Source organism: Ictidomys tridecemlineatus, chromosome 2 (assembly GCF_052094955.1).
Source record: "Ictidomys tridecemlineatus isolate mIctTri1 chromosome 2, mIctTri1.hap1, whole genome shotgun sequence".
Lineage (NCBI taxonomy): Eukaryota > Metazoa > Chordata > Mammalia > Rodentia > Sciuridae > Ictidomys > Ictidomys tridecemlineatus.
In genome coordinates this window covers 170767391-170792694 of record NC_135478.1, presented here as the reverse complement: position 1 = coordinate 170792694, position 25304 = coordinate 170767391, and the positions used below count along the sequence as shown (strand labels likewise).

The 25304-nt window shown below is 33.0% G+C and overlaps 1 protein-coding gene across 1 annotated transcript in view; it reads right to left on the bottom strand.

Annotated features, from left to right (window-relative positions):
• Nucleotides 1-4439: 4439 nt before the first annotated feature.
• Nucleotides 4440-25304, bottom strand: part of Gnat3 (G protein subunit alpha transducin 3) — a 41416-nt gene continuing 20551 nt past the window's right edge. The window contains exons 4-8 of the mRNA XM_005340668.5: nt 25121-25278; nt 20896-21024; nt 10174-10303; nt 9828-9981; nt 4440-6677 (exon numbers count right to left, since the gene is read on the bottom strand). Of these exons, the coding sequence (XP_005340725.1) occupies nt 6487-6677; nt 9828-9981; nt 10174-10303; nt 20896-21024; nt 25121-25278 (762 nt within the window). The 3' untranslated portion in view covers nt 4440-6486. The remainder of the gene's footprint in view (nt 6678-9827; nt 9982-10173; nt 10304-20895; nt 21025-25120; nt 25279-25304) is intronic.

The window sequence follows — 25304 nt, the reverse complement described above, 5'->3', positions numbered from 1 at the left end:
ATCCATTACCTACATTGACTACCTGACCTCCATACCTGCCTCAGTTTGCAGAGGAATGTGACACATCCTGTCCACTTAGGCACATGTGGCTGTAGGCAGATTGCTTTCTCTCTCGTGGGGGAGCAAATGCAGTATATGATCAGCCCAATATATAGAATTATTCTCTTAACCTCATGTTTCTACCATCCTCATCTTTCTGTCTCCCTACCCTATTGTATAATTAGTTTTTGAGTGAAAATTTTATATTCATTTCTTTTAAACGTACAATCCAATAATATTTGGTAACCTTATCAAGTTTTCATGTGATTCTTTAATAAAATTTTTATACATCAATCAATGCATTTTCCTTCCTTTGGATGGCAATATATAATCCACCTGGTTTAACACAAAATGTTGCCCTTGTGAAAGCATTTACTAAGGGAAATATTAAGTGCCTGGTTTTTCTTCTTAGGAAAAAAATAACACACCACAGCCCTCAATTTTAATATGACAATGAAAGGAAAAAATAGCTTTTAAACATTAAGTCATATTTCAAATGTTCATTAAAAATCCTTCATACACTCATCTTCCTACTTTTGTTTTTTTTCTGTAATAATTCAGCTTCTCTAGTATCAGTTTTTAAGATAATATGCTAATTAGGAAGATTAGTTTACAGTTGTCTGTAGTGACTGGGGATTAAAATGACCACTTTAAAGTAAAATAATGTTCAATGTTCCTCCAGAGTTGGTGATAGAAATGGGATTTAAAATCAATTCCTCAAGGCTAGTTCAGGGTTCTCTAGAGTGACCATGTCACATGTCCCAGCAGAAAAAAAATATATAATTCAGGAACTTATTGTCACAGATTTCACAATGAAATATTTGATTAGTAATTGGTTTTTGGAGTCTCAGAATTTAACAAACCTTCTAAGAATGCTGAGTCTAAAGTCCAGAATATTGTTGTCCAGGACACTTCCACTACTGTTTTAAGATTAAAACAGAACAAAACAAAAATCCAGAGAAAATGATAGCAAAATAGTATAGCTGTTGCTTAAGATCATGGAGCAGTCATAGGGGAAAAATATCTTTTCCTTAGTTGTTGCTAGGTTAATGGTTGATACTCCAATGACAAAAGATAGGTTAGCAAAATAAAAGCATCCAAATTTACCTAATATAAGTTTTACATGACTTGGGAAACTTCAGAAATGAAGACCCAATGAAATAGGAAAAACTGTTTTTATGCTTAGGTTTCATGAAGACTGGACAATTGTATAAAAGTTTGATTGGACAAAAGGGGGTCTAAACCAATAAAATGGGATAAATGTAGCAATTCCTATTGGTTTAGACTCTTGTTGGCTTCTCTGACTTCATTCCTTCCTATGGTGTCTAGAAGGACCCCCTGGAAGGAGGGTCTTGTGACCTACTTTAGGGGACATCAGAGAATTCCTTAATGGCTCAGAAGAGCATGGTGGGAGAAGGTCACAGCTTCTTGCTTCTGCTGTTTTCTCAAATACCAAGGTGGCATGTTTTGACTGAAGTCCTGAACCTCTCTCAGTACTTCATTTCATATTTAGAAGGAACAGAATTATGGAAAAGAGTAAGCCTCTGTGTCTGTTTTTATGTAATGTAAATGGTTTATATATACATTTTTATATTAAAATATTCTACCTTCTTTTTAAAGAGTGGAGATCATTAAACCAACTGCTGTAGGTATCAGTGGAGTGTACATCACATATGTGAATAAAGATGTCTGGTTGTTATTGTTTTTTTACTTGAGGATAGACGAAGCATTTGTGAACTCACTGTGAGTTGACAGACATTGACACTAAGGGAAATAAAATTGTTTATTTGCTGGTAAATCATTTCACATACACTGTGCTTTATATAAATATGCACTTTGATATCAATGTTTTTAAATGGAATAAAATATTCAAATTTTTAGTTGAATAAGAGAAATGTGTAGGGGCTGTGGATATAGCTTAGTTGGTAGAGTGCTTGCCTTGCATGCAGAAGGCCCTGGGTTCAACCCCAGAACCACCACCCCAGAATATATATATGTGTGTGTGTGTGTGTGTGTGTGTGTGTGTGTGTGTGTGTGTGTGTGTGTAGCATAGATTATTTTTTCCTCTGGATTTCTGGATGGAGTACTTTTCATGATAAACTCTTCTACTAACTCTAAGTACAATCATCTATGTTGTTCCTCCAGGGTAAGGATCTTCATGCATTAAAATATTCTCCACTGTCCTTGATGTTATAATGGCACTTAATATTTGACCATTTTTTTTCAGAAGAGAAAATTTGCAGTAGTATACATTAGAAAAATATTTTTAATCATATGTGTGCTTGATTTGTTTCGATTTGACCATTTTAGGAAATATAAATGTCTTCCAAGTAAAATAATTGTTTGGCATTATGTCTCACAAATTACTTCTTATCTGAAGGTATAATAATTAGAGGACCATTACTGTTTTTATGATGTGAATTGAGCTTTTTTATTTCCCCTTTATTTAATGCAACTCTATTTATTACTTAACCAGTGTGTGACAAATGTGGCTTGAAATAAAAATGGTGCTATTATGAATGCAAAATGTGTTAGTGGTGGTAAAAGCAAATGTCACAGAGCACTCATTTTCCTCTTGATTTGGTGGAGTGGTGGTTGAGGAAAAGTCGTAATGAACAGAATAATAGAATGGTTCATGCTTTAGTAGAATGGAATTTTACTTTGATTTACTGAAAGGACACACATTAATAAGTAGGCAACTGATTGCAACTTGCAAAACACAGTAGTTGTCAGACATTCAATTATTTTTCTTCTACTTTACACTGTGAGCTAATCAGGATTTGAAACACAATACAGATTAATGGAAAGACACATTTTACAAAATTAATGATTTTTTACATTTAAGCAACAGTTTGAAAATGACAAGAAATAGACCAAGAACAGAGACTATGTATCTGTAAAACACTACAAATTTGGAGCTGTTTGAAGTAGCTTTGTTATTCATGAATTTGAGTAAAATATTGCATATTATGATTATCAGATTATTATATACTACTGAGCTAGAAGCACAAAATGAATTATGATTCTTAAGAAGATCTTATTCTTTGTTCCATTAAAGTTACTGGTAATCCAAACTCATGTTTGTAACAACTGGGTTGAAAACACATGAAGTAAGTGTGCCCCCATGTGGCTATAGATTAGTTTGTAAGACTGTCAGAAAAAGCATTAATGGAAAAAGGGCTTAAATTGGTTACATTTTCCAATAAGAATTTACTAGAACATCCATAGTGAAGTGTTGTCTCCTATTTTTAAAAATTAATGTAAGTTACAGAATCCATAAGTTCTTCCATCATTCTTACAAATATTTTTTTATGTTCAACCATCAAACATTTAACCTGTGTATCTACCTCTGATTTGGAAAATGTAAAGATCCACTAATCAGAAACAAAGATTTATTTTTCCTCACAAATGTGGTTTTGGTTGAATAAAACTTGAGAACTTCTGCACAAGTGTTTTAAAGTACATTTTGTGGTTAAACTGAATGATGCATGAGGTAAGAATTTTTGTTCTAGGGCAGGCCCATGATCTGAACAACTTGTTTGTTCACATATATGATGTACATGAAGACTAATTTATTTCTAAATTTTTTAATCCATAAGATACTGGATATTTATAATAAATATTAGTGATCCTAAAGAATTCAAAATCTCTTGTCCACAGAATTTCTTTGTAGAATTGACAATTTTCATGATATTTTGACAAAAAGGTATAATTGCCCAGTTAATCATCTTCATTTATAACTTTAGTCATTAATCCCATGATACAGAGTCTTGTCTGTCAGCCAGTTCATGCTTCTGGAAGAGCTAATTCTTAATGACCCTGTTGTGTAAGCCCACATCAGATCCCTGAAATAGTGCAGTGTGTCTGCACTGGACAAATCTTGGAAATGATTGAGTTGATTGTATTACGGGTCTAAGGCAAGCAGGACTGGGGAATATTTTAATTCAGGAAAATAAATCTTGAGCTGAAGAGGAAAGTATCAGAATAATGCTAGAATGTGTTTGAGGGGCATTTCTTTTTGTTTGTTTGTTTGTTTGTATGTCTTTCATTTGTTTGAACATGGAATGAAGCAGCGAAGACCCAAGGCTGCTTTGGGATGCTTCACACCCAAGGCACAGACTGTATGGTTAGGAGACTGAATTTTCAATTGAAATGAGTATTTAAATCTTAACCAACCTTAACGTTGCTGCTCTCAGTGGGCATTTCTGTAGGTGAAAGCAACACTTTTCATATTTTCATTATGTTACTACCTCTGAGCCCCAAATACTGTACATCGATTCCAAATTCTTATAATAAAAACTCAAAAAGTAAAACAAAATGTAGATTTAATTTTAAAGAATGCAATCATAATATAATATAAACCTTAATTTTTTCATCACCAAAAAATATTTCTCCTTAATTAAAATATATTGGTTAGCAGTCAAGAAAAGTTTTTTGAGTTCAACCATAGGATTGGAAGAAATTTAAATTTTAAATTAACTTTCATTTTTAATTTGGTCCTTTAATGTTATTTTAAAAGCCCTTAGATGATAATAATTCATGAACAAATTGATGACTGTCACTTTTTACACAGATCAAAATGAGTTCTGTATTTTTAAAGCAAAAGTTGAATCATTTTTCACCCTACTATTTCTATCTAAAAGAGAAACATAATGATAATCAGAATTAAAAGTCTAAGTAGCAATAATATTAATGTTTCAAATAATATACTTTTTCATTTCTGGAAAATTTTTCTCACACTAAAGATAAATAGGTTTAAAAAGAGTGGTAGGAGACCAAAATAACAATGGATGAGATTATAATATTTGTAGTATTAATTTAAAATTTCACAGTATGGAATATCTACTAAGGAAGTTATGACATGCTCTTGTATAGATATTGGTTCCTAGCCAGAAAACTTTATTGACTGTCTGATCAAAATGACTGTTCTAGGATTTTTGTGCTTGATAGCTTAGACTCCTTAATAATAATTTATATTCTGCAAAAGAATTTCAATTTTATTTTTAATAGTTTATTTTTTATTTGTGTGTGTTATTTCCTTTGACTCTGTGTATGTTACTTCCTTTGTGTGTATGTTTTTTTTTTTTTAAAGCCACGGACATGCTAGTCAAAATTATTTATTGAGTTATAATCATTCTTACGTGTGTAGAATGGAAATGTGTTACCCAACAATGAAGTAGCTACATCAAAAGACAGAGCTATTAAAATTCACCTGAACTGTAGATCGGCAAATTGCTTAATTTATGTTCCCTGAATCTCACCTTATAAAAATCTAATTAATTCTCTTTAAAGAAACATTATAAATCTTATGCTTGACTTAATAGTCTAACTTATATATTACTTTTTACAATTGTAGGATAAATGATATTGAAAGATGTTTTGAGTATAGTTTATAAATGGTAGACACTTTTAAAAATAAAAGAAATTCACCATTTTTTTCTTCACAAATAAAGCAATTTAGTTTGTAAGACAACAATTTAGCTTTGAGAAAGTGGAGTTTGACCATTAGGGTACAATATACTATTTAGAGTGTACCGTTTAGAACTAACAGAGAAAGTCAGCATTTCTTTTAAAAATCTTCTGTTTGTTCCTACTTGCTACTCATATTCACAAAACTCAAAATACACTAGGCTAAGAACTTTTTTTTTTTTTTCATTTTCTCTTGTGGTTTAGTATTGTTATCCCAAACCCCATGTGGTCATCAACTGTAAAGATGTTCCATGCCATTTTGTAATAAGATTTGGGGAATGGGTACTCTACTGAAGACCTTTAGGCTACAAAGCTTACATTGTGTGTTTAATTATATATTTTTCCCTTTCTTAACCAGAACTATGTAGATAGACGTTATTGAAATTTTCAAGTCTAAACATAATTGGGCAACAGTGATTTTTAAGGAAAAAAATAATTGCACTTAATTATTTTTCATATATAATTGCCCATCAACAAGAATATGTATAGTGAATGCTTCATCTGCAGCTGCTAAACTAGGTACAATTAACCAACAAAATACTTTGTACCATTTTTGAACAGTCTCTGTTATATTGGCCCAGTTATATTATCAAAAAAAGTGAATGCCTTTAAAAATCTGGCCAATGGAAATGATATGAAATACTCTGCATTTTTTATTACTCTATTTTAAAATAGGCCATTTTCAGAAGTTTATTTCTAAGAAAATTCAGTGTCACTAATATGTACTCTTATAGTCACCAAATATGTCATTTTTTAGACCTGTGGATCAGAATTTCTATTCTCCATGTTACAGAGAAATTGAAACTTACCAAGTATAGGTGATGATGCATTCAATTTTTATGCGTGAAAAATGTTAGCTTTATAATTCTAGCTATATTTTTAGATAAGCTAATATATATTCAAAGTAATCACATAGCACCTTTTATACACATATGTCTTGAAAAGAGTACACAGCAAAAGTAGTAAAAAAAGGATTGATTAGAAAAGCCCACAGTCTTTCAGATTCTCTTTGATTATTATATCTGTAACTGCATCAAACACAAACTTGACATTCTGGGTATCAGTAGCACAAGTCATGTGGGAATAAATTTCCTTATCTTCTTTTTTTAAATTCAGGTCTAGAAACTGATTCTTGATGTAGTTCCCTGCATCTTCAAATGTATTTGGCCCTAGTTAAACAAAAAGCAAGTAAGTATTAATTGTATGTCACAAAGGATAAAATGTAAATAATACTAGTACCTATTAAGTTTTTACTTTGTGTGCTGCTATTTGATATACCATGTATTGAAAAATTAAAATAGGAAGGGTAAATCACCAGAGATTTGTGCAACTTGTACTTGGTGCTATAACTGTGCTTCCCACAGGGGGAAATCAAGAGGATAAAATAGAATCTGTACGAAAAAGCTCACAATACAGTAGAAATACCAACATATTTCAAAGCAAGTGAGCAAAGCAAACCTGTATATACATCAAATGCTGTGAGTTGGTGTTCCTGTGGATGTGCATGTGTTTTAATACAAACTAAAAAAGTGAATGGAAATGTTAGATGATGAGGCTGAAGAAGGAGGTCTTACTTGAGTTGGACCTTGACAGAGAGTTTAGAAGGGAGAAGAGAAAAGGATGAATGAAACTGAACAGTGCAAGTGAGAGTGCCTGTACCTCTAGCCTTGAGGGTAGAGTTAGGAAATGAATGAAGAGTTGAAGAAGCAAATTGTGGAGGAATTGAAGTAATCAAGTTGAATAGATGATATAGGCCAGATCATAGGCTGTTTCTAATCAAACCAAGATGAGAACATGGAAGGTTATAAAGAAGTCTCTGGACTGATGTTTTCACTGAGCAATAACATGAGGAAAACTGTGTATGAGAAACCTTACTATTAGGACATACCATAGGTCACTTGAGAAAATGAGAAATAAAATAGGTTAGCAGACAATACAGGTCAGCATAAAGTGGCATATTAATTGGTTTTATAAACCAAATGTGCTTTGAGAAGACTTGACATAGGAAGGACCATAATAATTTCCCAAGGAAATAAGGTTTAGTTCTCCCTGTCTTTGTTACCTGGAGCAAAAATTTATGAGAGACAATCTTTAAAACCAAATAACATGGCTGGGTCAGGGAGTAGCTCAGTGGTAGAGTGCATACCTAGCATGAATAAGGCCCTGGGTTTGTATGAAGATAAGATATAAAAAATAAAGATTTGTATGAAGATAGGATATAAAAAATAAAGATTTGTATGAAGATAGGATATAAAAACAAAGCCATAAAACATGGCTAAAATCCCAAACACTGGCAGAATCAAAGCTGATGAGCATGTATAATCACAGGAAACTTCATTCACTGCTGGTGGGAATGCAAAATGGAGGGCAGTTGGCAATTTCTCACACAGCTAACTATAGTCTTACCATGCAGTCTGGCAATTGTGCTTCTATGTGGCTTCCTAAAAATATGTCCGTATAAAATCCTGCACATGGACGTTTATCACAAATTTTTCATAATTGCTAAAACTTGAAAGCAACCAAATTATTCATTAATAAGTGAAAGGATAAGCAAATTGTGGTTTGTTTATGGATTGCAATATTATTTGGGAATTTAAAAAAAAGAACTCTCTGTCAATAAAATAAAACTTGGAGAAAACTCACGTGCATATTGCTAAGGCAAATAAGCCAGTCAAAAAATTCTACATATCATGTGACTTGAGGTTTATGATATTCTGGAAAAAGTGAAACTATAAAAGAGTAAAAAGATCAGTGGTTTCTACCAGTTGAAGGGCAGGAGGATGGCATAAATAGGTGGGACCCAGGAGATTTTTTACCACCAAAACTGTTGTGTGTAATATGATAATCATGTTCTGGTTTGGATCAACAATGTCCCCCAGAGGCCTGTGTTAAAGGCTTTGTACGCAGCTTGGCATAATTGAGAGGCGGTAGGAATTCTAAGAGTTGAGGTCTTTGGGGGACATTCTAGTCAGTGAAGGTGAGCCCTCAAAGGGGATTGTGGGATCTTTCTTCCTTCTCAGCCATGATGAGGTGAACAGGCTTCTTCTGCCACACATTATCGCCATGATTTACTGCTTCATCCAAAGCAACAGGCTAACCAACCAAGAATTGAAATCTCAAAACCATAAAATAAAATAAATAATTTTTTTCCTAAGTTGATTGAACTCAGACATTTGCTATAGTAACAGAATGCTTACTAACCCAGATAGATATATGGTATGCATGTGGCAAAACACATAGATCATAGAACACCACAAAGAGTGAACCCTGATTAAACTTTGGACTTTAGATAATAATGTATCCATATCAATCATCCATCAGTCAAGGCATCAACAAGGCTTTCAGCTGTTTACAAAACAGGAAGTTGCATTTGAATTTGAAAAAACACTTTTATGGAACTTGATCTTTATAGTCACTGACTAACAAGATTGACTATAGAATTCTGGGACCTACAGAAACCAGAAAAGGCAAAGATGCCACTATTTTCAAATTCATTGATGCTATTTGCCTGGAACAATTCAGACATTGAAGAGTCACTACGATCTAACATAGCATTTCTTGTTTTCATTAGTATGTATGTTTAAAATGCCCATCTGAAATAAAAGTTGCATCCCATTATGTTGAAGAAAAAAGTTTGAAGTGTCATTGATGTACTAAATGTGACTCTCATCTAAAATTTTCCAGTTTGTTCAGTGGGTATATATTTTAAATAGTATGGAAAAGATGACTTTTTTTTTCTCCTTAAATGGTCTTTTCATTGACCAACAATCTGTTTCTTTTAAAATCCATTTATTTATTTATTTTACAGTAGGATGCATTTTGATATATTGTACACAAATAGAGCATAACTTCTCATTCCTCTGACTGTACATGGTGCAGAGTCATTCCAGTAGTGTAAACATACATGTATATAGGATAATAATGTCTGTCTCATTCTACCTTCTTTCTCATCTCTACAATCCCTCCCCTCCCTCTCCCTCCTATACAAACCAAAGTTTCTTCATTCTCCCCTATCCCTCCACCCCACTATGGATCAGCATCTACTTATCAATGAAAACATTAGGCTTTTCATTTTGGGGGATTGGCTTATTTCACTTAGCATGATATTTTCTAGTCCCATCCATTTACCTGCAAATGCCATAATTTTATGAGAAGATGACTTTTTATTTGTAAGATTCTTTTCAGTTTGGATCATAGACATGACTAAATTACAATGATCAGCTTCATCCTCATAAATATTAAATGTCAAGATTCAGACAGGAAAATATACATCTATATAACAACTTATAGCTATGGAACGAAAGGAAAAAAAATCTTACCAGTATATTCTGGAAAGCAAATGCTAAGATGCACCTTGTTGACCTTTTCTTGAAAGAGGTCTTTTTTATTGAGAAAGAGGACAATGGAGGTGGTTGCAAAGTACTTGTGATTACAGATACTGTTGAACAAGTGAAGACTTTCATGCATTCTGTTCTGTTAGGTATGAAAGACAAGAATGTGTAGCATTATTATTTGCAAAATGTGACAGTTGGGCATCCTAAACAAGGATCTAGAAGTGATATTTATCTTGGAAGGCTTTCATTGAGTTGGGAAATGCCATAGCACTATTGAACAATATGAAAGGGTTTGTAATTTACCTTGGTCTTGTTTTCCATTCAGACTTACCACTTCTTCATCTTCTACTAGGACCATGTCATAGGCACTGAGAGCAGCACAAAATATAATGCACGTAACTCCTTCAAAGCAGTGAATCCATTTCTTTCTCTCTGATCTCTGTCCACCTACATCAAACATTCTTTAAAAAAAAAAATCAAATGAATAATGAATCTTGCAAAGATCTTCCAAAATTTGCAAAAGGTTAACATAGTTATAAGTGGATGTTCCTACAGTCTTGAAATGTATTCTTTTGATTTTTATGGATTATAAAATGTAACTTATTTGGTCTACTTGCAACTCAAAGACAGCAAAAAAAGTAAAAGTTCATCTTTTTTTTTTCTTGTTGTTGTCTTCTATCTCTATACAGAGTAGAGTAAAATAATTTTGACACTGAGTAGTGGAAAATTTAAAGGAAGTTTAGTTTTAATGAAAAAAAAAGTACTAGTCTTAAAAGATTTGGCCAAACTTTATATATATATATTCTCTAGAAAGAACAGAAAGTGCAGAAAGATAGGGCGCCTCTAGAGTGTTGTTGCCATGATTCTTGCCTGATTTCTTAGTCCTTCCTACAAGCAATTATTTGCATCCTATGGACTAGACACTGTGCTACCTCTGCTTACACAAATATGAACAGAAGTTGTCACTATATTCAAAGAATTTGCCATCTCACAGAGGGAAAAGTAAGCAAGTTGTTATAATATTATGTAATAAATATTCAATACATGGGAACATGTCAGCACTGAGGAAGAGTTAAGTCAGCTTGAGGGATCATGAAACTTACAGAAGGAGTTTGAAAATTTTATCTTCCCTGTACTTCTACATTTTGGTAAAAGGCAGAATCATAGACAGGGAAATGCAACAGTAATTACCCTTAAATTCCTCCCTTTCCCCCAAATACTACATATCCAAAATGCACTACCTAATTCATCCATTTCTTTCCAACTCCTCTCTTCTGGTGCAAGTCAACAACATTTCTCACCAGGACCCCTTCAAAGTGTCTAACTGGTCTCTGTTTCCACTCTTATGGCCCTCAAACTGGTTCCCACAGCACCCAGAATTTTGTTTCAGTGTATCTAATTTGATATTTTAGGGAATTTAACAAATTCCTTATCATACCAGTTTTCCACTTAAAATCTTTCCATGGGTTTCTTTCCCTTGAAACAGATGACGAACTTGTGATGATTGACTTCAGTTGTTCTGGTTCCTGCTCTCCTTTCCAAGCCTATTTCCTTTCACTTTCTTGTCCTTAATACTGTCTAATCACGGGGCTATGTTTTTGCTGTCTTTGAGCTTTTGCATGCTTTGTCTCTTCTTCCCGTCACAGGGATTTCTTTCTTCTTATGTGACCCTTTCTTTCACAACTTTCAGGCCTTAGTCTGTTTCCTCCATAAAGGAGGCTTTCTGAAAGGCCATACAAATTGTATCTCTCTTCACCCCCCCTATCTATTTGCTATATATGGCCTTACTCTCTTTCCTTTATAATAGTCATCATAATCAATAATTAACTTTGTAAAATAATTTTTTCACATTTGATATCTGTCATTTCCCTAATAGAATAGCAGCCCCATAATGGCAGGGACTACTATGATATAAAACTGCTTTATTTTCAGTGCCTTGGCACCATGCCTGATACATCACAGACATGCAATAAATTCCTTCTAAACAAATTAATAGAATCCATGTTAATGGAATAGAGGCAGAAAATTTTACACAAAACACATGCATGTCATCAAAGCATGAGAGAATTTATCATGTTTGGGGGGTCAAAAGTAGTTTATATATTTAGAAAAAGATCAAAGTAAAAACATTGAGATAATTATCATTTACTCATTCATGAAAAAATACTTATAGGGCACTTATTATATGTCAGACACCAAAGGTTTAGCAACAGGAAGTTCCTAATCCTGTGGAGATGGTGATGGTTGTTCTTGTGTTTGGAAACGAACTTAAAATATCCCCATAGGACAGAGAGGGTAGGGCTGTTACTAGAAATGGAGTGACCATTAAGTATGGAAGGTGACAGATGTGGAGAAACCAAATAGGAGATGAAGGATTAGGCTCATCAGATGTCTGGGGAAGAATGTTCCATGCAAAGGCAGGAGAAGAGCAAGAGCAAGAGCAAAGAATTTGAGGACAGAGGAGTATGCTGGACACATTTGGCTACCAATAGTTTAACTGCACCTTTATGAGAATTTGGATTTTATATCATCATCAGTAGGGGACTGTGGGAGGTCTTAGGTATGAAATTTGCCTTGTGTGTGTGTTGTTATCACTTTGAACTGAATACAGAAGATCAATTTGATGAAGAAGAGACCAGGGGCAAACAAATAAGTTACAGGGATGTTGTACCAGGTTAAAACCAAACTATTAATTACTGGAAAGCATCTAAGATATACCATCTTCAAAGAAAATAACTCTACTTGTGATAATAAATACCAACCAGCTGACTTACTAGAGATAATCAAAAGAACTATACATTATACAGCACATTTCCCATAGAAACCAAGTAGAGAATAGATATATAGAATACCAAAAATACATACTCACACACATGTATATATTTACTGATAAAAGAGGGAAAACTTGAGATGTTCTAAATTTAGTTACAGGTTAGAGGATACAGGAGAGGAGGGGATAAGAGAAGCAATTCAGCTAGTGGCTTTGTGCCAATCAAAAAGAGAGAAAAAGAATAAAAATAAAAACAAAAATCTATGGCAACTCCTTATGCATATATTGAAACCTTTGATTCAGAACTCCAGGAGGATCATCAAGGTGTCATTCTCATTTACTTATAGCCCCAACCAGCCAAGAGACAGGTGTTTCTCTTTACAAACTCTCCTCCTAACCTAAAACTGTGCCCAGTTCACATTGTCTCCACTGTTATCTCTGGTCAATGCAGGTTCAGTATAATCAATGCATGCCTTCTTTTACCCAATTTTTCATTATAAAATATGTTGGCTTCTTAGACCCAGTGAACATTTTTTTTTCAGCTGCTACCCAGCTATGCTGCTTGTGACTTAAGAAATTTGTTGTTTCAATCAATCCTTTTATTTCAGGTTCTCATGGTCTCCAAAATTTTTATTTTATAGCACAATTACATGATCAGTAGATTAAGTAGAAGTTCATAATATTGATTATAATGGTTAAAAGTTATGTGGATTAGAAATTTAAAATCTGTGTCTATAAAAAAATATCATATATCAAACCCTCTACAGTTTCAAACATGTAAATAAATTAAGAAGGGGAAGTGAAATTTGACTTTAAGTTTGCATTTATGTGAAAGTTACCCAATAGTTTAATTTCTAATAATTAGTCAACATTCTCTAAGGAAGCAAGGATAATATGTATATATTCAGACATTTAAATATATATTCAAATATTTTATTAAATCATAAAAGCAATTTGGGGATTTTTTGTTGTTGTTGAGATTTTGCAAAAATAGAGACTAATCTATGCCTTTATTGAAATTACCTATGGGGTAAGTATGGGGGAAATGGAAACAGTTCAGATCTTGACTCCTCTTTACTCCTCAAATTCCCAAATGTCACAAATTGTAATCCATTGGTCTTAATTTAACTCACTTAGTAAGAGTTTACTATTTGCCAGACACGTAATCATTGTGTAGCAACTAACTCATTTAAACCTCATCATGAACTTACAACGTCAACACAATTATTATTATTATTATTTTTTTCACATGAGCTGTTTCACAACTTGCTCAGGACTTATTCATTCAATTAATATTTGCTGAGGCTAATGTTTTCTAGGAACCATGACAGGTTATATAGATATGGTTGTCATCCTGTGTAAGTTATTTTTTTAAAAATTTAGACCAGAGATCCCCACAGCTCTCACACCCTTACTAGTGGACTGGCATCATCTTCACTTTGAACTTCACCCTTCTTTTACCAACCCAGAGAATAGTTCTATGTTGCCAAAAGAGTCATTGGGCAAAAATCTCAAACTCCTTCCTTCTGAGAAGTTTTTTTTTTCCTCCCATTATTTTAATGAGCATTGTATAGATCTTCTGGATTCCAGGCTTTCTACATATTCTCTATTTGATTATATTAGGTATCATTTTTATTTATTGGCAATAATGTGATACTTTGATTGAACAAAGGTGTATTAGCTTGTGGATTCTGGTGAGGTGAAAGCAATCTATATCACTAGATTTAAATTTATGGTGGGCTTTTCAGACTCAAACCGCCACTTAGTCCCATCCACTAGATTTTAAGAACCTCCATGGTTTATCTTCAACTTCTATTCTAATCCCTCTGCAGGGTTTGCTAAAGGCAAAACCAATTCATCATGGAACCAGGATGAAGGTGATTGGATGAGTGGAATATCTGTGCCAGGAGAGCCCAATGGTTAGTTTCCACAGTAGGAATGTCTGTGTTATAAGAATTAAATTCTAGGACACCTTGATTAAGTTTTGTCCACTAAATAGAACTTGAATCTGCCCTGTTAGCATTTATTTTTGAATCTCCTTTTCTCAGCTTATTTTATGCCCAACTATCCATTTCCCTCTGTTTTGATTGATACTCTTTTAATCACTCATATTCAAATCTCGGAAGTTTGAGAAAATCCTCTTTTCAAAGTTATTTTGAATAATTGCTTAAATTCCATGCATGGGGATGACCAAATGTTTTACTTCAGAGAAAAAGAATATTTTTCTCATGTTAATGGTTTTATTTTGTTTTGTGTTTGTCGGGTGGTCTCTAATAAATAAAAACAATAATAAGAATTACCGAGTGAAGTCAATTCTAATTTATGGATTCTATGAAGCACATAAATTGCACAGAACCTGGAAAAATAAACTTTATATACTTCCTACATATTTATTTCCTGCAACATAATAGCCTTGAATGACTTTCCCCGAAATTGAAACATGTAAGAAAACTGAGATAAAAATGAAATTGAAAGTGGGCCCAGCAATCTCACTGTGTGTTTCCAGACATTCTCTTAAGATTTGACTTCTTTGCAGCTTACTAGTGACACATTAACACCAGGCATAAAAGGTAGCTGTTTTTCTCTCTAGGTAAATGTACACAAATATGACAAATAAGAACAATGAGAATAATACTTTCTGGTATAAAAGATTTATAGGAATTGTGTGATCTTCCTAAAAAGAAAATGCATATCTACTTTTTCTTGCCTTTGTGTCAGAAGGGAATATAGTACTGTACCCACATTAAAGGTGATGAGACTGAGTATTTGAAAAACAAATGGTTTGTTTTCAAACTCACAAACAGTAAGGGCTAAAACTTGTGCAGTATGACCCTTAACCCAGTATTCTTTCAGCAAATTATGCAGCTTCTAGGTTTAATAGGCTTCGTTCTTTCTCAAGCAAGGGAGGACAAAGATTAGTCATTCTTTATTATTATTAATAAAATGGCTTCAGAAAGTCTGAGAGCAAATGTTTATAATCTCATTTATGACTCACTTGATAAAGAATTTTTTTTTCTGCACAGATTGATGTAGGTCCAGGGAGCATTGAACATCTCTCTAAGGCCATCTGCTATTATTGAACTGAAATGCTTATTAGCAATTCAGACCAAAGACCAGAGTTTTGCTTTCGAATTGATCCTCCTGGAAAGCATGCAAGCTCTAAAAACGAGTTAGGCTTTGTTTCAATATCATTGTAGGAATTTATTTTTCAAGAATTTCTCCTTCATCTTAGCTTTTCTTCTAAATTTTAATCTAGGCCTATTTTTTAGAGATGTAAAGTATTACAATCTATTAAAATAATTTGGAGATTTCTAAGTGGAATATTCACTTATATATTTGACTGTAGAGATATTCTCCAATTTATATATATAGAAAAGCAAAGACAAAACAACTCCATTATGATCATTCTGTGGAAAAACAAAACTAAAATCAAAGAAAAACATAGATACTTGCTGCCTGAATGTTTAGGTTGATGAAATATAATGAACAATTAATGAATAGAATGGACATGCTTGAATATCCTTACTTCCCTTCGTAAAATAGCCGGACCTTTAAGAATATTGAATGAAACTTACAGTGCCAATTTTGTGCACATTTTTTGTTTTATTTATTCATTTTTTTGGGGGGGGATAGTTACTTATTAAGTCTGATTTTTAAAGTTAGGATTCTTTCAATGTTAAAAGGAGATTTTTAAATGACTGATTATGAGATAGCTAAAAATTAACAGACCAGTCTTTTAAGTGACCACTGTATATTAATTATGTGTTAAATCATCCATGGTATTAGTATAGAGTAAGCCATTAGTGCTGTTAAGACTGTATTACACAGTTGACTAAACAGTTGATTTTTATAGTTCTGTTTTAGACAACAGAAAACCTGTTGAGTTTTAAGGGTTTATGTTAAACAGTTGGCTAAATATCTGACCACAAAAGATTATTCAGTTTTCTATTAGAATAAATTATTATGAAATAATTTTCCCTTTATAGTTCCTGAATAATTATTTCATGATCTAGAATAGCTAAACAATCAATAATGTTTCTACTACTAATTTATGTTAGATGCCTTTGTTCTTCCAATAAGCATATGACTATTTGAAAAAATATCAACATTTCTAATATCTTCTTCTATATACTTGACCACATAAAATTAAGATCTAATCTGAGTATGAATTTATTTTAAACTCTTCTGTTGAATGGGGTTTATTTAAGATGTTTGGCTCTATCAGAGTTGAGACAGCTTCCTAAGACAACTGCATATGAGGGTCAACCAGTGAGTCTGTGCCACTATTACACAACTGTAGCAAGATACTTCAATTAAATATTTCCCTTATCCAATTTCTGAAAATAGAGAAGGGTAGAAAATTATAGAAATCAAAGATGTTCACAGAGGTCATTCTGAACCCCTTAGTTCCTCATGATTAAAAACAGAATTGAAAGCACTTACAACTATAAAGGAACTAGAGTCTCCGTAATTGTCAATGCTATTTCACCATGTGGGTACAGAGCATGTGTGTCTATGTATTTGCAACTTTAAATGCCCACTAGATAATTCTCTGATTATTATATAATTGATTCCATAAAGTCATTAAAACAAATTCTGTCATTTGAATAAATTAGACATCTTATTACACCACATACTCTTTTGGTAATATTAATCAGGAACATAACTGAAACAAACATAATATACATGAGTTAATGTTCTATGAGATCTAGTAGACAATAACAAAGCTTACCAATAAGCTGAAGTGACTCACGCCCCACACAAATAAACAGTAAAATGACTTAGCTTCATATTTCAGGAAAACTGCCATTTATCATGTATCACAGATCTACTCAAATATTCTTGAAAGCAGTTATGTTAAATTTACAAAATTTAAAGCTCCATTGTCATAGTTGCTGACCTCTTTTCTTTGGTTCCTATGTAATGTACTTTCAATTCTAGTTTTTAAATCATGGGATGTTTAGGAAGAAATTGACTTCTCTATAATTGTTTGATAAACCATAGTAGATCTGTTTCTAAGGAGTTATTCTATACCAGTAGAAGGGCTTGTACTTGCATGGAATTTTCCACTTACATAGTACTTTAAACATCTGTAAGAATAATTACAGTTTGACAGTTGGAACTCTGGTTTGAAGAGAATTCTAAAGTAATTTCCATTAAATTAGATAATACATGAACATTGTACACTACTTTGGCAGAGATAATTTTTCATTTTGGTATTCCTATTTAAAATTCAAAGTTCTCTTATTTAAAATGTAAATGAAGTCTTTAGTTTTAAATAGTCATAAGGATGATCTGCACCGTATGAATACAAATCAATGCTAATGTAATATATTTTAACACCTGGGCAATTGCTGAAATGAAGTTGGAAGGTACATTATTCTTATACTTCCCATCTTGAAATATAAAATTTTACACTACACAAGGCTGTGTACATTTGGACAATTTTGTTCAGCATGTGAAAAAAAGGTGATTCAACTGTGAGATAAGTTATGCTCCATGTATATATAATATGTCAAAATACACTCTACTGCAAGTATATCTAAAAAAGATTTTTAAAAACGTTTTATATACATCAAGTATTGTGACTAAAAAATGTTTATAAATAATTTAAAATGATTCCATAAGAAAAATAATCATTAAAAACTACTTTATATCTCCCTAATAAGCATCCTCCTTCCTCCTTCTCCCAGAATATAATTGTAAATGACCAATAGCATTGGAAAAAGCATTGACTCTGCAGAAAAAAAAATGATTTCCACCACAACTTATCCAACAACCCACCAGTGACAGAAAGATGGGCATTTTTGTACTTTGTACTTAATCCTTTGTACTTCTATGTAAAACCTTGGGTAAATCTTTTCCCTCCTTTTAATGTTTCTTAATTCTTTACCGACACAAGGACACCACTGCCCAACTTTGGTTCCTTGAAAGGGTAGAGATTGTATACATAGAGTGATTGATACAGTACATTTATTCATTCAGTAATAATTGACTATATGCTTACTTTGTGCTAGTCACTATGATAAGTATGGAAGATAGTGCTATCAGCAAACATGCCCCTGACCTCCTGGAGTTCAGGGTGTATGAGGGAGAAACATCAACAGAAAGAGAAAATGAATAAAAAAAAAAAGCAATTTCATATATTGGTATTTTTTTTAAAAAAGGAAAATAGTATGACATATCAATATTGTAATGGAGATATATAATACTGGCATGGCTCATAACAGCTGTTTATTTACATTTTTTCCCCCAACTCTACATTTAGTCACATTCAGTGACATTACATTAGTAGGTTAAAATTGGCTATGGTGGGGATGTTTACTCCAGAGAAATTTTCGAGGGCACAAATTGGGCCCTTCCCACCCTTCCTCCCTCATTAACTCAACCCACTGCCTCAAAAAGCCTGCTCTTAAATGTTTGCCAGCACATTTCTAGATGTAATGGTGGCAGATGCAGGGATTGTAAATAGTTAGAATGATTAAGGACCCAAGAGGACAAGGCATTTGACTTGTAATCCTCAGAATAAGGGGATAGTCCTTGCCAAAATCCAGGGGGCCGTGCCCTTAGGTAAAAACAACAGTAAACACAAAGCTTGGAAAGGTAGAAAAGAAAACAAGATAATTTATCAGTGACTATTTATGAGAAGGTACTAAATTGGTCAGTATGTTAGGGAGTGACCAGGTTTGTTAACTGTTAGATAATCTCTCAATAGATAACATTAATTCTAAAAACTGGTTTGCCATCCAGATAATCTGGAACCTAGAAAATCCCATTAACTTATGTAACATCAGCTACATCCAGTTATATAACTCTCTGCTAAGACTCCTTTGATCTAATCTTTAGAACAAACCCAATAGGCAAGTTTTCCTTAACTCCTGTTGCTGTTTATCAAAGAACCTGGGATTAGAACTTTGGACTCACTGACCGCAGGGCCCACACTGACTCAGGGCCCACACACAGTCTAATGTACTAGTTTTAGTTAGGAATTTGGAGAAGAGAAAGATGAATAAGACAGAAAGCAGAGTGCATTGAAAATACTCAGTTAGCAGTAAGATAGCAGAAGGGAGAATAAATTGGACTCGGGTTTTCCAAGGAAAAGTCCAGAAACTGGACCAAAGGTCAGCAGTCTGAAGAAAGTATTTGCCAAAGAGGGATAACACAATAGTGGAGCCAGGACTGACGCAAACTTTTTTTTACACTTGCCCAGAGAGGATGTTGATTTCAATTTGTGAGGTCCCTCTGCCCTACATGATCTTTGGCTCATCTTTCAGAAAATTAACTGTTTGTAGGCCTGACATTTCATGTGAATTTCAAAATGATTTCATTCGTATTAATTGAAAATATCTTATCTATAAAATAGCTGTTCTAATTAGATTTTGTAACTACTGTGCATACTTAAAATTAACAACACTTATCTCACTGAGTCAAATATTATGATACTAATTACCATTTGCTTACTTTTTGACACAAGTGGGTTGACACAAATGATTCATGCCAGTTTTTCTCTAGTTTTTTTGACTCTTTAGAAATGTTTTCATGAATCACCTTATTAATTATATTGTATTGATTTGTTTTCATTACTAAAACATACAGCTAGAACTTGATGCTAATGTTTAATGTTCTACCTCGCCCATAATCCATGTTCTATTTTGCTCACAAGATAAAAGTGTTAAGTATCAAGGGATATCTTCTAATACTATGTTGGTGGTTTTCATTTCTGATGTAGTCAGTGATTTTGCAGTAGAATTGCTAGGAAAAACTCAATAATCCACAGCAATAAAAATAGTGATTCATTTTCATACCCAAAACATGCTATAAAATATGCCTTGTAATTGTAGTAAACAGCATCATATTCAAATAAGTCTTAATTATTTGCATTTTTAAGACAGGGAAGCAGATTTAATACAAATATTTCAAGCAAATTGGAAAATAAGAAGGCAAAGGATATAGGATTCCTTGTACCTGTTGCTTAAATGTTATCTAAGTGTATTTCCTTTTATAAACCCAAAGTAAAATATCAATTTCAAATATGGAAAAAATAAAATCTAGCTTTCACCTGCTTATGACAGAAGCACTTTAGACTGGGTTGGGGACACTAGGCATGCGATGAGGCTGGGGTGAAAGATCACAGGAATAAAGGGTCCTGTTATTGAAAGTTATGAGGCCTAGTGAGCACACCCAAGGATTCAATGCACCTGACTGTGAGTTAGAGATTTTCTTCATGAAGATCTAACCTGATACACACACCTGTCCACACTTAGAAAAGACATTTGATCATACCTGAAGTTCAGGTCTTTAAAGGAGAATTGAGTTTCAATGATGCCAGTAGTTTTCACTCGCGAATGCAGAACATCTTGCTCATTTGGCACATACCCAGGAGCTGTTATTCTATCTAAATCATTAAGGTAGCTAATAAAAACAAAGGGAGACAGCATTTATATACATTTAACTTTGTACTGGAGAATACCACAAGCTGCAGAGCCTTGAGTGTGGCACACAACTGCCCCCATGGGGCCTCTTCTAAAGGAAACCTAATAAATACCTCTTAGCCTGTATTTTAAGAGGCTTGCATGATAAATTTGCTCGTATGCAAATAGGAGTATAAAAGAAAATTTTTCTTTACAGGGTTTGAAATATATATATATATATATATATATATATATATTCAAATATATATACATGTATAAATGTATATTGAATTGGTTGGCTTGTAATGCTTGTAATGATAGTTGCTAGTCATTCCTCAAAATTCTGCAATTTGATTTTAGGCACTTTAGATTTTAAGAGAGGAATAGGTTTAAGTATCATAAATGGAAGCCTGCTTATTATTTTTGTGTGGGTTACCCCTTTAGGACTCATCTATTTCCATTAAGTGCCATGATGATATCCAGATAGCTCAATGAAGGAAGTACCTGGTTTTGGCTTGCTGGCACATACTGGAACTAACTCATGAACTTACTGACCTACCCCTGATAACGCTACTGGGATCAGAAAACCCAATGCTATTATACCCACTCCCATTACCCTCTGTCAGTGTGTTGTTGGGCACTGAACACTTCAAGAAGACATGCTAAAGATTCCTGCTTTTAAACTGAATGCTGTCTTTTTTTTTTTTTTTTCCTCACAGGATCTTGGGGTGGTGATGAGCAGGAATAAATCTGATTAAGCTCTGTATTCTATGAGTCTGTTAGATTATAGGAAGAAAACTGCTATTACCTCTTCATCCCTGAAACTGGATTACATCTGTGAGTTAAAAGTGTTTTATTGCTTAATTTTTTTTTTAAGCCAGTATTCTAGACTTTTGACACTAAGGCTGCTTACCGATATGTTCACAAAAAGACTATGGACATTTAAAACACAAATAGTGATAGATGGTAATGTTTTTATGGCAAATGAGACCTTCACATTGAACCAAGTTTGCATAATATCACCCAAAGAAAGGTTAAAATTAGTGCACTGCCATTGAGACCGAGTTTGAGAAATAGGATTCAGCCAAATGTTAGTTATTGTTAAAAAAAACTGAATTTGTTCAGGGTTTAAATTGAGGAGCTCTTAGCATCTAGACCAATGACTTATAACTTTATTTTATAATTAAAATATATACTTAAAGCAATATAGGCAATTTATTTTTGGAGGATCTTTCACTTTTAAGCAGAAACAGAATAAGAAGGTATACCAAAGGGATCTTGGTCAGGTGCAAAAAGAAAATCACATCTCAGAAACTTTATAGTGTGAAAATTTATCACAATTTTTAAATTCTAATGAAGATTCTTTTCTTTAAAAAAAGAATGATAAATTGAGATATAAGTGTATCCAAGAAAATACTGACAGATTCTGCTAGTTGTTTTTATTTATTTTCTATTTGGAGAAGCAAATCTCTTAAGGGATTTTCCTATTGGCTTAGTCTACATATGTAGTGGGTATACTGTTGATTGTTTGGTTCATGCCTGAGTAAAAAATTAACTAAACAAGCATACCTATCAAAGTATAAAGTGGATTTGTTTTAGTGATAGCTAAATAAAAACTTTAGTAAAGACACATTTTAATGCACTTCTGTTTGTGTGTATAAATGATTTCAGGAAAAGCAGAGGCCTTAGCAGACTGAACAATTTGCATTTAAAATGCTTACTTTAATAAACAAATGCAGGATTTGCGTGCTCTAGCCCACAATTTAAAGCCCAAACCAAACAGAGGTCCTTAAAAGATGTGGTTCAAATCACATAAAAATACTTCTTTTTCTAGTCACGTAAAAATAGTATTTTTCCTGGTGAAGTTCATGTTAATTCTTAAAGCATGTGGATTAGTACCCTAGAAGGCCCCGCTCAACCATGCAGTCCTAACTGAAATCTTTAACCTGCTTGATACCACTGTCATGTCTCCTTTATTCATTTTAAAATTTTTTTTTGCAAGAACTGATGGGTTGTTATGTTGCCAGCCACAGCAATCCTTTTCTTTACCCTGATTAGATTCAATTCTTTATTAGCCCCTTTGGAGGTTCCGTAGATTTGAGAGAATGACAAATATCTTACTTTTGATACACCACACACACACACACACACACACACACACACACACACACACACAAGGCAAAAGAGAAATGTGGAAACTTTGCTCTATATAAAGACTGTAAATTTTATATTTAATTTTACAATGTGAGTATAATTCAGTATTTGAAAAAAAATCTGCTTTAAATTTTTGAAAGAAAGCAATGTCTGGTTAACAATTTTTCTGAAACAGAGACATGGGGGGAATTGCCATTTCTGTTACTTTGTGGCTATGCACAATTATCTGAGTAGTCAAAAAACTGTGATAATATAGGCAACATTCCCAAATCTATGCAAGTTGATATTGTTTAGCTGTATTTAACTTGAAGAACAGATAAATATTTTAGTATGAATCTATATTTGCATAGAAAATATTTTAAACAAAGAATAATGGAAATTTTGAAAAGTCTACTAAAATGTTATTTTGTGTTTGCCCCTTTTAGATACGTGAATTGTAAATAGCTCTTTGCTATCAAAGAGGAAATAATTTGGTAAGCACAGTGATATCATAATTACAAGTATGTTTCTTTCAATATTGTAAGAAACATCTAATGATTAATTCAAATCTAGTATCCAAATTATTAAATATAGTTTACCCATACCAATCTTGACCAAACAACATTTTATGGGAATATTAGATAAGTTAGATCCTAACACATTTTGACTGCCTTTACCAATGATTAGAAGTAAGCAATGTTTTACTATACTGCAGGGATCCCTTTTACTATTTAAAAGTGGTAGATGCTGAAACACTTATGCAAGGAGTTAACCAGTTGATGTACTCACAAAGTGGCATCCATGCTGACCTTCACCAAAGAAATTAGAACAGCACTTTTCTCCAAAAGCAATGTGCCCACTGGAATTTAGGGTCTCTAGTAATGATGAATGGGCAATTACTAAAGACTACACCCAGTCTTGGAATTTATATGGTTCTTTTTTCTCCATAATCATTCTGTTCATCAGTGAATAAAAATCTGAAGTGTCTTGCAAGGTTCATTATTCTGTCCTCAAATGATCTTTTATTTATTTCACTTTGCACTACTTTTGTTTCTTGTTCACTTTATTAAGTGCTGTTAGTGTGTTCTGTTTATACATTCTTATGCATTTAAGAAATATAAAATGGGAAATTAGATAATATTTACATACATGTGCACACATTCTTGGAAACATAATGGTGGGATAGGTTAAAAAACATTTGCTAAAAGGAAATTTGAACTCATGTTAACAATGAAATTGTAAGTAGTGTTAAGACTGCCTAAATTTCTTTTTTTTTTCACTTCAACTAATTTTATTTATTTTTTATTTATTTCTTACATACGTGACAATAGTGGAGTGCATTACATTCATAATTATACATTCATACACAATTTTTCATAACTCTATATATAAAATATGTTCATGCCAAATTATGCCATTATACATGAGCTCTGCTTACTGGATAATGTAGATGAGAGAATCATATCATCATTCTGAGACTCCAAAAGAATCCCCCAGTATACAAATGTTTTGGAAATCATTATATTATTTTCTTCTAGAATTCTCTATTTTTCTCATTAATCCAATGAACTAGAGCATGTGTCAACAATAAAATCATCCTAGGAGATGATTTCAGTAACATTGATTGAATAGCCCAGAACCTCAGTATGCATGTCACCAGTCTCTGCTAATTTTGAGCAGGATGTATAATTGTTTATTCTTTTTAATTAAGAGAAGATATATGATACACACACACACACACACACACACACACACACATATTTGGGCAAATAGTTTCAAAATTGGTTATTTTTACATCTAATTTATGCCATTTTGTTATTTTTCTTTCTCTTTAATTGCTTTGTATTTTACTTTGATAATATGTAAAGCCATTTACTTTCTTCACTTGTAAACACAAATATACAGTACACAGAATAATAAAATTGTGTTTCAACTGAAATTTCTGTCCAGGTGAGTTCACTTACTAAGCTGCTGAGTCATTGAGCTGGTATTCAGATGCCCTTTCAAAGCAAGCTTGAATTCCTGGATCTTCCCAGAGTCGTTTTATTATCTCAGCCAGTTGAGATGTCATAGTGCCATCTTCCAGGGTATTAGCCATTGTACAAAGTTGTTGCTGGTCTTCCTAGAGAAATGTTTTAGTTGGAAGGA